Raw genomic sequence first — 12,841 nt, forward strand, 5'->3', positions numbered from 1 at the left:
TGTTTTGTGGGAAGAGCCTGAGCTCCCGGAAGCTCCTGTTTGTGTATATACTGTGGAATTGCAGGCGGAAGGACGATCTGCTGGTCCTATTAACCCCTATATGTGCATCTGGTGTTACTGACGATAATTCGATTTATCGGAGAAATGTTCCCAGTAGCTGTTCATCTGATGTCTCGCAATTCTGGAGCAAAGTCAAATTGCCTGCCACAGGATCCAGCCAAGCCTATAGCATTGTCCTTACTAATTGGTGAATAAAGTGTGACAGCAGCAGTGTATCCTGAGACACAGGCTTCATTATAAGCATTTTTTTTTCCTTGGAGGTGAAGTATGGGAAAAAGGGAGGCATTCACTGTAATAGCTGCCATTAGTGGTAATTGCTCAGTATTCTTGTGATGAAATTATATGGAAAGAAGTTGCATTTAAGGACTTAAGAGAAAATTTCAGCAGATTTAGGATATGATGCTACTTGCATCTAGATGTAAAGGCACAACTATAACTCATCTTTAATTGCTCTCTATTAAGGAAAAATTGCAAGTGACATGTTGGATTTTTTTGTGTGATTGTCACAGGTGACTTATGAGTTTTTTTCTTCTTTGGGAACAATTAAAGCTCCAATTTTTACAGCAATTTATGTTACCCTCATTTTGGTGTGTAAGCCCAATTTGATGTAAGAAGACAAACCTTACCCTTTTGTCTCCTGTTTGAGTGTGTGTCTCTCTCTATCTATCTATTTACACTCCATTTGCCCGATGCTTGTATTCAGATATTTCCGGGAACCCTCCTGAATGTATAGACGCATTGTATCTTGCTTTTTAGCTTATGGCGGTTTGTCAGCGGAGAGCAGGTGACAGTCTTATAATAGGCGGCATGTTAAAACTTGGTCTCTGAACTGATTGCAGGAATTTCTCCATTGTGGGGGTGGGTTGTTTCAGCCATACAGCAGGTTTTGAGATATTAAGAAAAAAACTTGGGTACTCAAGGGATCCGACTAGCTATATAATAAGAAGCCAAATACCAAAAAACTTCCTTTAGGCCTCATTCAGGCATTAGTGATTTTTCAGGTAAAAACAAAACAGATTGAGTTTCATAAGTGTTTTGGATCAAAATTCAATCAGGTGTTTTTTGTTTGTAGACAAGCGGTCCGCTGGAAACAGACTTAAATAGCACCTTAAACTTTAATGAGTACATGTTCTATTAGTGAAAACTATGGATTTCAGAGGCCTTAGGCCGGCGTCACACTTGCGAGTTTTACGGACGTAAGAGCGCAGAAACTACGTCCGTAAAACTCGCAAAACGTACGGCACAATTATTCTCTATGCCCCTGCTCCTATCTGCCGTATTAAACTGATCAGTATTATACGGCTTTCTACGGCCGTAGAAAATCGCAGCATTCTGCGTTTGTCACCGTATTGCGCAAATAAAACGTCAATGAAAGTCTATGGAAGCCCCAAAAATACGGATTACACACGGACCAGCAGTGTGACTTGCGAGGAATATGCAGCGCTGTTAGAGAGAAAAGCCGGCAATTCAGTGCGGTATACAGTAAAATCACACTGACAGCTTACAGTAGAATAAATGTGTACACATAGAATAGGTATATATGTATGTGTGTATATATGTATATATATATATATATATATATATATATATATATATATATATATATATATATATATAATATATATATATATATATATATATGTATGTCAGTGAGACACATATATGTATATATATTATTACTTCATCCAGCGCGATATAGCAGAAAGCCGGTAATTCAATTACCGGCTTTTGCTTTCTCCTTCCTAAACCCGACATATGAGACCTGGTTTACATACAGTAAACCATCTCATATCACCATTTTTTTGCATATTCCACACTACTAATGTTAGTAGTGTGTCTATGCAAAATTTGGCCGTTCTAGCTAGTAAATTAAAGGGTTAAATGGCGGAAAAAATTGGCGTGGGCTCCCGCACAATTTTCTCCGCCAGAGTAGTAAAGCCAGTGACTGAGGGCAGATATTAATAGCCTGGAGAGGGTCCATGGTTATTGCCCCCCCCCCCTGGCTAAAAACACCTGCCCCCAGCCACCCCAGAAAAGGCACATCTGGAAGATGCGCCTATTCTGGCACTTGGCCACTCTCTTCCCATTCCCGTGTAGCGGTGGGATATGGGGTAATGAAGGGTTAATGCCACCTTGCTATTGTAAGGTGACATTAAGCCAAATTAATAATGGAGAGGCGTCAAACGGGCGTCTCCGGTCCGCTGCGGCGCCTCCCATCTTCATTACAAGACGTCCTCTTCTGATCTTCAGCCACGGCTCCGGCGCAGGCGTACTTTGCTCTGCCCTGTTGAGGGCAGACAAAGTACTGCAGTGCGCAGGCACCGGAAAGGTCAGAGAGGCCCGGCGCCTGCGCACTGCAGTACTTTGTCTGCCCTCAACAGGGCAGAGCAAAGTACGCCTGCGCCGGAGCCGTGGCTGAAGATCAGAAGAGGACGTCTTGTAATGAAGATGGGAGGCGCCGGAGCGGACCGGAGACGCCCATCCGACCTGACCAGCAGCGGGACCGCCCCTGGGTGAGTATAATCTAACGTCTCTTTCTCCTCTTTCAGGTAACATCGGGGGCTTCTCTACAGCATTACAGAATGCTGTAGATAAGCCCCTGATGCCGGTGGGATTACCTCACCCGCGATTTTCGGGGTGACAGGTTCTCTTTAATCAAGACAGATTGTATGGATGTGTAATCCTACAGGTCCTCCCTGCAAATGGAGGTCCATGAACTCATATCCTGGTTACACTGAGAAATCTATAATTTGCTGCAGGGGTAAGCTGCATTTTATGGGCGTTAAACCAGTTTTCCTGTGGTTCTATAAGTCTATGGTAACCCATGTCTCGTGTAGGAGAATTAGGTTTCATTTCCAAATTTTGCACTGCTTGGATTTACAGGTTCTTTGTTTCCCTGCACATCCAACTTTAATGTAGTCTGTGGTCTTAAAGGGACACTGTCACCTGAATTTGGAGGGAACAATCTTCAGCCATGGAGGCGGGGTTTTTGGGTGTTTGATTCACCCTTTCCTTACCCGCTGGCTGCATGCTGGCTGCAATATTGGATTGAAGTTCATTCTCTGTCCTCCGTAGTACATGCCTGCACAATGCAATCTTGCCTTGCACAGGCGTGTCCTATGGAGGACAGAGAATGAACTTCAATCCAATATTGCAGCCAGCGGGTAAGGAAAGGGTGAATCAAACACCCAAAAACCCCGCCTCCATGGCTGAAGATTGTTCCCTCCAAATTCAGGTGACAGTGTCCCTTTAAATCAGCTGAGAGGAGTGCAGGAAAACTGCTTTTCTATTGCAAAAGGCTGATGGACGGGTGTGTTAACTTGCTCCTCCACCAGCGGCCATTGTATGGACAGGAGAGCTGATCAGTGTGGGAGGAGAGCTGCACTAACGAGAGAGCATGGCCGACGTCTAACTGAGAATCCGTCAGTGAGCTCGTTCTAACCTTCAAACTGGGAAATTTGCTGTTTTTAGCTGTCTTTTTCTGAGCACCTCTCTGCTGATTTATGAGCTCAGACTGCATTAAAGTGGTTTGTCCACTACTAGGGCAACCCCTTCAGGATCTGAATGTTTGGCGGCGATCAAATGAAAATATACTCTGCTCCCATGCCGGCACTGTTCCAATTGGTGTCAGCACTTGTGTTCCCGGGGACAGTGATGAGAGCCCTGATTAAGCACAGGGCTTATGTGGCATAACAATCTCTCATGAACCTTGGGCAAAATGAGTGCCCACACCTCAGGAATAACGCTGGTATGGTAGGTGAGTAAAGGTGTTTTTATTTTAATGGCGACAAATATTAAGATCCAGAAGGGGTTGTCTTAGTAGTGGACAACCCCTTTAACATGCAGGAAAGCGAAACTGCTAAATATGTAATGAAACCAAATTACAGATATGATTATCTAACCCAAAATACATGTACGGTATTTAAGTAGTAAAAAGTCCCCAAAAGCGGCCAACCCCTTTCAGAGCAGGATATGAGAGCATGTCTCCTATTGGGACAGTTGGCGTAATCTCTCAATAGCAGCAGCTAGTATCGGTGGTTTAGATGTATTATGCATATTAGGCCACAGAGAACTTCTTCTTTTTGCTTTTTTTTTTTTCCAACTTGCATTTGTTGAGTAAACAACGTTTCTTTTCTCTTTCTCTAGACCAGGTGCTGGTGACCTGTCCTCTGGCTTACAGATTGGCTGAGGCAGCAAAATGTGGCCCAGAATCCCGGGACAAACCCATTGGTGTGAAGCGTGGTGCTCTAGAAGTGGAATATTAGTCCTGCTGCTATCCTGTCTGCCATGTAGCCTCAGCTCAGGTAAGGACGCCATCACTCCTGTAAACTCCATTCACAGCCAGTCATTACACAGGGTGAGGAATTCACATATAGTAAAGAGAAAGCCAGCTCACCTAGTACTTGAAGTCCAGCTTGCACGGAACCAGGTGGTTCCATACCAGATTATATACTCGAGGAAAAAAAAGTTGTGGAGCGAGCGATCCGTAGTAGATTTAGTGCACAATGGGGTGCCATAGTACTCTGTGGCACAATTCCTGTTTACACAGGACAACGTTCTGCGGAGAGCTTCAATCTTCCAACAGACCGTTTCAGGCCACAAATGAGCATTTAGCTTTGTCGTCGGACGATTGGCAGCCTGTTTAGATGATTATTGTGCTAGGAATGTTTGTTCATAATAATGGTGCAGTGTAAGGTTATGTGCCCATGTTAAGGATTTGCAGCAGAAATTTCTGCATCCCTTGGCAGGAAAAACCCTACGTAAAATAGGCACGTTATTGTTGAAGAATTTTCTCCACTCATTAGTATGGGTGAAATGTGCAGCAAAAACACTGAATGAACTGACCGCGTCTGCACGTAAAAAATAAGCAATATGTGCATGAGACTTCAGGAATCTCATTCACTTTGCTGGCATCAGGAAGCCCTGGGGGCACGTGCCCACGATCAAATATGTCTGCGTATTTATGCAGCGTCAAAAACACAGCTGCCAGATGTTACAGCATAGTGGATGGGATTTGTAGAAATCCGACGTCCATTGTGCGTCTATGTGCATCTGCGTATGACCTGCGGACGCTGACATGTGTCGCGGGTTTACGAGCCACAGCATGTCCATTTCTCTTGCGGAGACACAGAAATTTCAACAATCGATTTGGATGCAGTAAATCTGCACGGTTCAGTGAACACTTGCGGATTTACCTGCATGATTAGAACGCAGCGTTTTGGACCCAGCGAAAATACACTGCGTCCAAAGCGCTGCTAGTTCCTGATCGTGGGTCAGACTTTATGACAAATCTGCGCAGGAAAAAAACACGACAAAACCACAACGTGTGCATTCTATGATCAGATTATGGTTTATCTCATCCACAGACTTGAATTTAACCATAGTTTTGGAGATGGTTTTCCAGATCTGTGCACAGTTTAGCAGTCAGATCTATAATGCTCATGTTCGGCATCACTTTATTCTTGCTTTAGTGGAAAATCGCTTCCATTGATTAGCATATTGTCAGACAGAGTTCTGTTGTGCTCCCACCCCCCAAATCTTTCAAACAAACCATCTATAACCAGGGCATGTACAAGATGATCTGATAAGTCGCCTATGGGCTTAGGAGCAATTAAATGGCTCGACTAGTTCTGGAATAGTTAAAGCTGGTCTATAAAATCTCAATATGTATGTTATGAGGAAGCGGTTAGCTCACACAATGCGGTAGCCTCATTGTTGGTGCGGCTTTGGCTGCCGTAGTTCTTTTTGGCAGTGGTGTGTCCCGATTGCATATATGGAGCTGTCATTGTTGGATCTAACATCTTAAGGAAAATGAGGATGTTCCCTGACTTAAAGGGGAGCCTGGCAGGTTCATGCAGCCCAAACCACGGGCAGACTGACTCTAACATGGCTATTGCAGATACGTTGTGTTTTAAGCCCCATTTACACATCAGTAGTTTGCATGTTTTTTTTTGTGCCAAAACCAGGAGTGGAACTTGCAGAGAAAAAGTATAAAGGAAAGATTGACACTTGTGCTGTGTTTTGGAGACACTCCTGGTGTGGGCTTGCAAAATACTGATGTGTTCCTTTTTACGTTGTAAGCGGATTTCATGTTTTCATGTAATAAATCAATCTTAATGTCTCATCTATCTGTAAAATTAATTGTAGTTTTTATAATTATCCCTAGATGAAGTTCTTAATCCTCACATAGCAAATATGTGTGCTGTAAAGTACATGATCCTAGAAGGTTAAAAAGCAGGAAAAGCTTCATCATGGAAATAATTTTTAGTTTCATAAGTCAGTAGTCCACATCAAGATAAGCAACTTTGTACTATATCTTATCAGAATTTATTTTTTCTTCCGCCCCCTGAATTGATTTTTTTTTAACTCCATTTGTCTGTAGTCAGTAAAGGCAAATGTTCACGTTATTGAGACAGTTTGTGCTCATAACATTCTATGGAGGGTGAGGAGGTGGAGCTAGAGGCGGATACATGTTCTGCTGCAAGTTCTCCTAAAACCACACTTGAAGTTCTCCATAGGACTTTAGGAGCACCAACTGTTTATATACACACACACACACACACACACACACACACACACACACACACACACACACACACACACACACACACACACACACACACACACACACACACACACACATATATATATAATTTTTTTTTTTATTTTTCTCTATTATTATGGGGAAGACAGATTTTACCCGTGAATTGTGAATGAAAGATCAGGAGGCGATAGAAGCAGAGTTTTCTGATTAAGATATATTACAAAGATTCTTATTTTCACATGTACCGTTTGATTTATGAAAAAAAATAATAAAATGGCGGTCGCTCTTAAAGGATTTTGCCTTCATAAGGGGTCACAGTCATCAGACACTGTCAACTTGGGTGAAGCCAGTAACCAAAAATACTGCACAATTCTATATTGGTAGCAAATATATAGAAGGGGGAAGGTTTGGATACGAATAGAATGTCATACCCAGCTCTGCACTGACGGTACATCATGCACTACATGTACTAGTACAACTGGTGTGGTTATAGCACTTGTAAGGTGTGTTGGGGATATGCTTTCAGCAGGTTAAACCAGTTGTCTCTCATTAGCCCAACATCAGGGAGAATATTGTCATTGTTTTGACCTTGAACAGCAACGTTACGTTGTTATAATTGTATTCTTCTTCCTTCTTATATGATTTGCTCACTGCTCCAATTTGATATTAGACTAGTGACACATAATGTGCTGTATTAAGTAGTGTCTTAAAGTGGCGTCCCATCGTAGATTTATGGCATATTGAAGTAATATACGATAAGTGTATAATAGATGCCACTCCCCCTACATCAGCCCCTGGTATGCGGTACGGGCAGTGGAGAAGTGGTCATCACTGCCATTCATTTATATGGGAATTCTGACCAACTGCCCACTAACGGCAACACACATTGGCGACTCCGCTCTGCCAATAGATGTGGGTCCTGTTGTTGGGACTCGCATCTATTATACATTTGTGGCACATACTCTGATATACCTGTGCAAGATTCCTTCCTCCTCGGGCCCATACTTGTGGGCAGCAGTGAACCATGTCTGTGGGTCATGAGACCGACCAGGGTTTGAGTGCAGTACATTGCTGCTACGAGAGGAGGACAAAAGGCAATATAGTCAATATTTATGAGCATGTATGGTTGTATGTACAGGCAAAATCTAGTGCTTGCTGCCACATTTATAGCCATGTGCCTCACCCACATGATCACACATGGTAGCTGCGTAATATATTAGGCTTTGAGTATATGGAAAAGATTAGGACTTCTGCTCATTCCTGTGTGATTGTTTCCTGCGGGGTCATTTTCCTTCCTTGCGTTGCGTATTACTGTCCATACATGTTGCAGTGATTCTTCCTAGCTGTGTTACTTTGAAATATACACCAGGGTCCTAGCTTGCACTGGTGACCCCAAGGCAGTGCAGACCCCTAGCCATCTGCCTGCAGGGAGCACAAGCATCTTGTGTATTTGAGGATTAGTACGCAATTCTAATAAATTAGCATTTCAATAGCCGTGAGAGCAAGGGTCACTTGCAGATAAATGGGAATGAAAGCCATAACCCATTTTACCACCACCCATCTCTATTTGTATAGGCAGAGCTGTACCTGGACACATGTCAGCAGGCTTTTTGCAGACAATCTGTGCATTCATTTTTTATTTTTTTTTGCTTGTAAAATAAAGCTTCTGTAGGACATATTTGTTTTTTTGTGAGGTCATGCCTTGTGCTAGGCTTCTGTGGTCTCTGCCTAACAAAAAGACCACAGCTGCCAGTCCAGTACTCCCAATCTATCCAACTATCCACATTAGAAAGTGTTCATTCTGCCCAATAGAGCTGTACAGGGGACCGGTAATATGTCTTCAGTCGTCACAGTAAAGCTGCACAAACGTCATCATTTTTTTCCATAAAATTAGAAATATTTCTATTATATTATAGTATTATAATTTTTTTTTTATAACCTGATTGTTTTTTTTTTTTTTTTTTTTTTTTTTTGCCAATGTCAAATTTGAAAGTAATCAAACCTCAAAAACTAAACTTCTTGTTTTTTTGACAATTTTGAGTTAGTAAATTATTTCCTATACCCAAAAGCAAATTTAAACGACTGGTGGTCGGCTACATGCAAGCCATTCGACTGTCAATTTATGGCCTGTTTAGACAGGCTGACGAGTGTCCTATAAACACGTGATTGTTGTGTTCCTGTAGAGCATTAGGTTATCGGCAGCTCATCACCTGTTTACGTTAGACAATGTGCTGCCGATTTAATGATCTTTAAGCCCACTTAAGAATTAATACACCTGACGAATAAGTATTTTGCTTGTTTGTTGGATGATTAGTGGCCTCTTTAGAGAAGCCAATAATTGGGAATTAACGTTCCAACGTATGCTTTTTTTTCCAGATTAGTGACCTGTTTAAATGGGCCTTAAAGGCTTATTCCTCCCCCAAAAGGCTATGTCTTACCCATTGGGTAGAGGATAACTTGCTTTTTGCTGAAGGTGTACGGCTGCTGGGAACCCCAGCGATCCCGAGAATGATATTCTGCAGCCCTCTCCTGAATGAAGCACAGGTGTGCATGCTTGTTCTCCGCCCCATGAGACAGCGTAACTTGCCATAAATGCAATATAGGGTCTTTCAGTATCTGTTGTAGGGCTAGCATAAGAATCCAACTAGTTATGTTTTTTTTTTTTTGTCCCCCCCTGTTTTAATATTAATCTCATACAAATTAATTGCATATTGTAGTGAGTAAGGAAGGGCAGTATGTCCATGTACTCTGGCTACAGATGGGTTGGTGTTATCACTGAGGTATGATGCACAGATGACTATGAGCCAGGCCGGCTACTCGAAAGCTGTGCCTGAGATCCCAGAAGGCAAGAGATTTGCGGGCCTCGCAGCCAGAGACAACTGAACTGGCCAATGGCACAAAGTGTTGTCAGTCGGTTCGCCCTTTTCTAACAGTGACAGCTAACCTTAATACCTGCTTGTCAGAATGCTTTGATCACATTTCGCCAAATTTGTTTAGAAAATTGTGTACCTGCCGTATTTTCCGGCGTATAAGACGACTGGGCGTATAAGACGACCCCCAACTTTTCCAGTTAAAATATAAAATCTTCTCAAAAGTCGGGGGTTGTCTTATATGCTGGGTGTCGTCTTATAGGGTGGGTGCGGAGCAATCTGCGGTCGAAGTATATAGTGGGGGGAGTGGTCCAGATGACGAGGTGAGGAAGCACCTCACCAGGAAGGCGTGAGTGAAGCAAACTGTCAGCGTCTGGGATGCCAGGGGTATGCAAAAAAGAGAGAGAGAGCGGTGCTGTGCCTAGAAAAACACTCCTCTTTCACTCATCTGGCTCGCCCTTGTATCCTATTATCTCCTTCTCTGCCTCTGCTTCACTTACACCTTCCCGGTGAGGTGCCCCCTCGCCTTGTCATTGGGATCGCTCCCCCCACAATATGCTGCGACCGCAGATTACTCCGCATCTGCCCTATAAGACGACACCTGGCATATAAGACGATACCCGACTTTTGAGAAGATTTTCAAGGGTTAAAAAGTAGTCTTATACGCCAGAAAATACAGTAGTTTTTGAAAATTCAACAGTTCAAGTATGTGAAGCTGTGATATCCAATTCAAGAGCTGTTACTGTATCCTTCTGGATATTATTAAACCAAGATTTACTTTTATACCTTGTGAGAACCTCAATTCACCTGAATGAGCATATTTTTTTTCAGTGACCTATTAATGTTTCTGTAAGCCCTGTTAAGATAACAGGTCTGTTGAGGAGATTTCTGTCGTATATGAATAATCTCACGGCTGATTGCACAGCCACCATGATCTCATAGTTCATAAATGAACACAAATAGTCATTCATGTGCATAGACAAAATGTTACATCTGACAATAATTGAACTCCTGATAAAAGTAATGTAATTGGCTTGAAATCTTTTAGGATCTGACCCCTGAGATCACACTTGTCTTGTCTCCATCATCTAATAAAAAGTGGCCCTGCATTGGCAATGAATGAAGCGTACAAAAACCTCTGAATATCCTCCGAGTAATTCTGCAAGGCTGACTATAGAGGTGCCTCACACAGAAAACCTTTTTGTTTGTGATTCCCTACACCCACTCACTTTTGACTGGTTTCAATAGATCATACTTGAAAAAACTGTGGTTCAGCTGAGGGGAGGTTGCAGACAGCCATACATTTCCTAAATGAATGCCTGCCATTATAATAAGTGCCATAGTGGTAGCAGCTGGTACTGTACTTGGTATCATAAAATGTCCCGAGCAAGAGACCACCATATGATATCAATGTACCCCAATAAAGCAAATGGACAAAGGCTGGAATGATGAGATAACCTCTTCAAATTAGCTTTTGATTGCACATGTGCAGTAAACCTTTCCATTTGATCTTGCCACTTGTCCTACTATTGATTGACTATTAAGGTAATAAAGGTACCGTCACACTAGACGATATCGCTAGCGATCCGTGACGTTGCAGCGTCCTCGCTAGCAATATCGTCCAGTGTGACAGGCAGCAGCGATCAGGCCCCTGCTGTGCTGTCGCTGGTCGGGGAAGAAAGTCCAGAACTTTATTTGGTCGCTGGACTCCCCGTAGACATTGCTGAATCGGCGTGTGTGACACCGATTCAGCGATGTCTTCACTGGTAACCAGGGTAAACATCGGGTAACTAAGCGCAGGGCCGCGCTTAGTAACCCGATGTTTACCCTGGTTACCATCCTAAAAGTAAAAAAAAACAAACAGTACATATTTGCCTACAGCTGTCTGTCCTCCAGCGCTGTGCTCTGCTCTCCTCCTGTACTGGCTGTGAGCGTCGGTCAGCCGGAAAGCAGAGCGGTGACGTCACCGCTCTGCTTTCCGGCCGCTGTGCTCACACAGACAGTACAGGAGGAGAGCAGAGCACAGCGCTGGAGGACAGACGGCTGTAGGTAAGTATGTAGTGGTTGTTTTTTTTTTACTTTTAGGATGGTAACCAGGGTAAACATCGGGTTACTAAGCGCGGCCCTGCGCTTAGTTACCCGATGTTTACCCTGGTTACCAGCATCGTTGGTCGCTGGAGAGCGGTCTGTGTGACAGCTCTCCAGCGACCAAACAGCGACGCTGCAGCGATCCGGATCGTTGTCGGTATCGCTGCAGCGTCGCTAAGTGTGACGGTACCTTAAATCCTTAAAGGTGTTGTCCAGTCTTGGGCTCTGACTGCAGACTTGTGAATCCTCATAGTGCATTCTGTCAGTATTCTCCACTGCTGGGAACGGGTGTGCGCATGACAGCAAGTATGCAATTTGCCTATATGTGGTCATGTGCCAACTAGACTTGTCCAGCTTCACTCAATACAAGTTAATTGAACTTGGCTTTACATGTCTAGTCAGAATATGGCCAGAGATATACAAAATCGTATACTTGCAGTAACATGACTGCCTGCTTGGAGATCTGTGTACAACCCTCTCCCTGCTCCATCTGTCACTGAGAGAAGGGAGGGCAGAGTGAAGAGCTGTCAGAACCAAGAACAGGAGATCGGACTGTTTCGTATCAGATTTTCAAAAGCAGGCAGCTGGATAAAAGACTTAGATGCTGCAGCAGAGAAATGGTTGAACATTTTTTTTAATGAAGACTAGATAGGTGCATATGTTTCTCATTTGCTTGTTAAAGTTATCTAAAAAATTCTCTGTAAAGTTATGTTTCCACGGGGCATAATCTCTGCGCTTTGGACGCGGCGGATGCCCCGCTCCGCCCAAAGCGCTGCCCCGTGTTGTACCACGTGGTGATTCTGGATGTGTTCATTGAACACATGCGGAATCACCGCATCATATTCATAGACTGGGTTATTTATCTTGCAGAGATGGAGCGTCTCCGCAAGATAAATAGACATGCTGCGGTCCACTATGCTGTAACATTTGGACGCTGCGGCTGTACACCGCGTCCAGTCCACAGCAAATAATGAAGGTTTCCTGACTGTGGAAACATACCCTAAAGGTGTTCATAGCCTTTATATCTCCATGTGTCACATTCTGTTGATTTGCCCAAGTCTGAGCCTTTTTTTTTTTAATATATATAAAGGCTTTATAGCAGTTTCACTACTATAATTTTATGACCAAAACAATTTCGACATGAAAATCACTGTCGTCATAGCTAAATACTTTTGCATGCACGTGAATTAGACCTTATTTTCGAGTATGCATGATAAGTGTAGGGTTCTGTGTATGATGCAGGTTTTTTCTTTTGTTTGTTTTTTTTGGATGTGACTTA

General features: G+C 43.2%; 1 protein-coding gene across 1 annotated transcript in view; it reads left to right on the forward strand.

Annotated features, from left to right (window-relative positions):
* The window catches only part of SUSD6 (sushi domain containing 6), a 54,082-nt gene that overhangs the window by 8,552 nt on the left and 32,689 nt on the right, over positions 1–12,841 (forward strand). The window contains exon 2 of the mRNA XM_069732373.1: positions 4,207–4,364. Coding sequence (XP_069588474.1) covers positions 4,259–4,364 — 106 coding nt within the window. The 5' untranslated portion in view covers positions 4,207–4,258. The remainder of the gene's footprint in view (positions 1–4,206; positions 4,365–12,841) is intronic.

The sequence above is a fragment of the Ranitomeya imitator genome, chromosome 1, assembly GCF_032444005.1.
Source record: "Ranitomeya imitator isolate aRanImi1 chromosome 1, aRanImi1.pri, whole genome shotgun sequence".
In the NCBI taxonomy this organism is placed as follows: domain Eukaryota; kingdom Metazoa; phylum Chordata; class Amphibia; order Anura; family Dendrobatidae; genus Ranitomeya; species Ranitomeya imitator.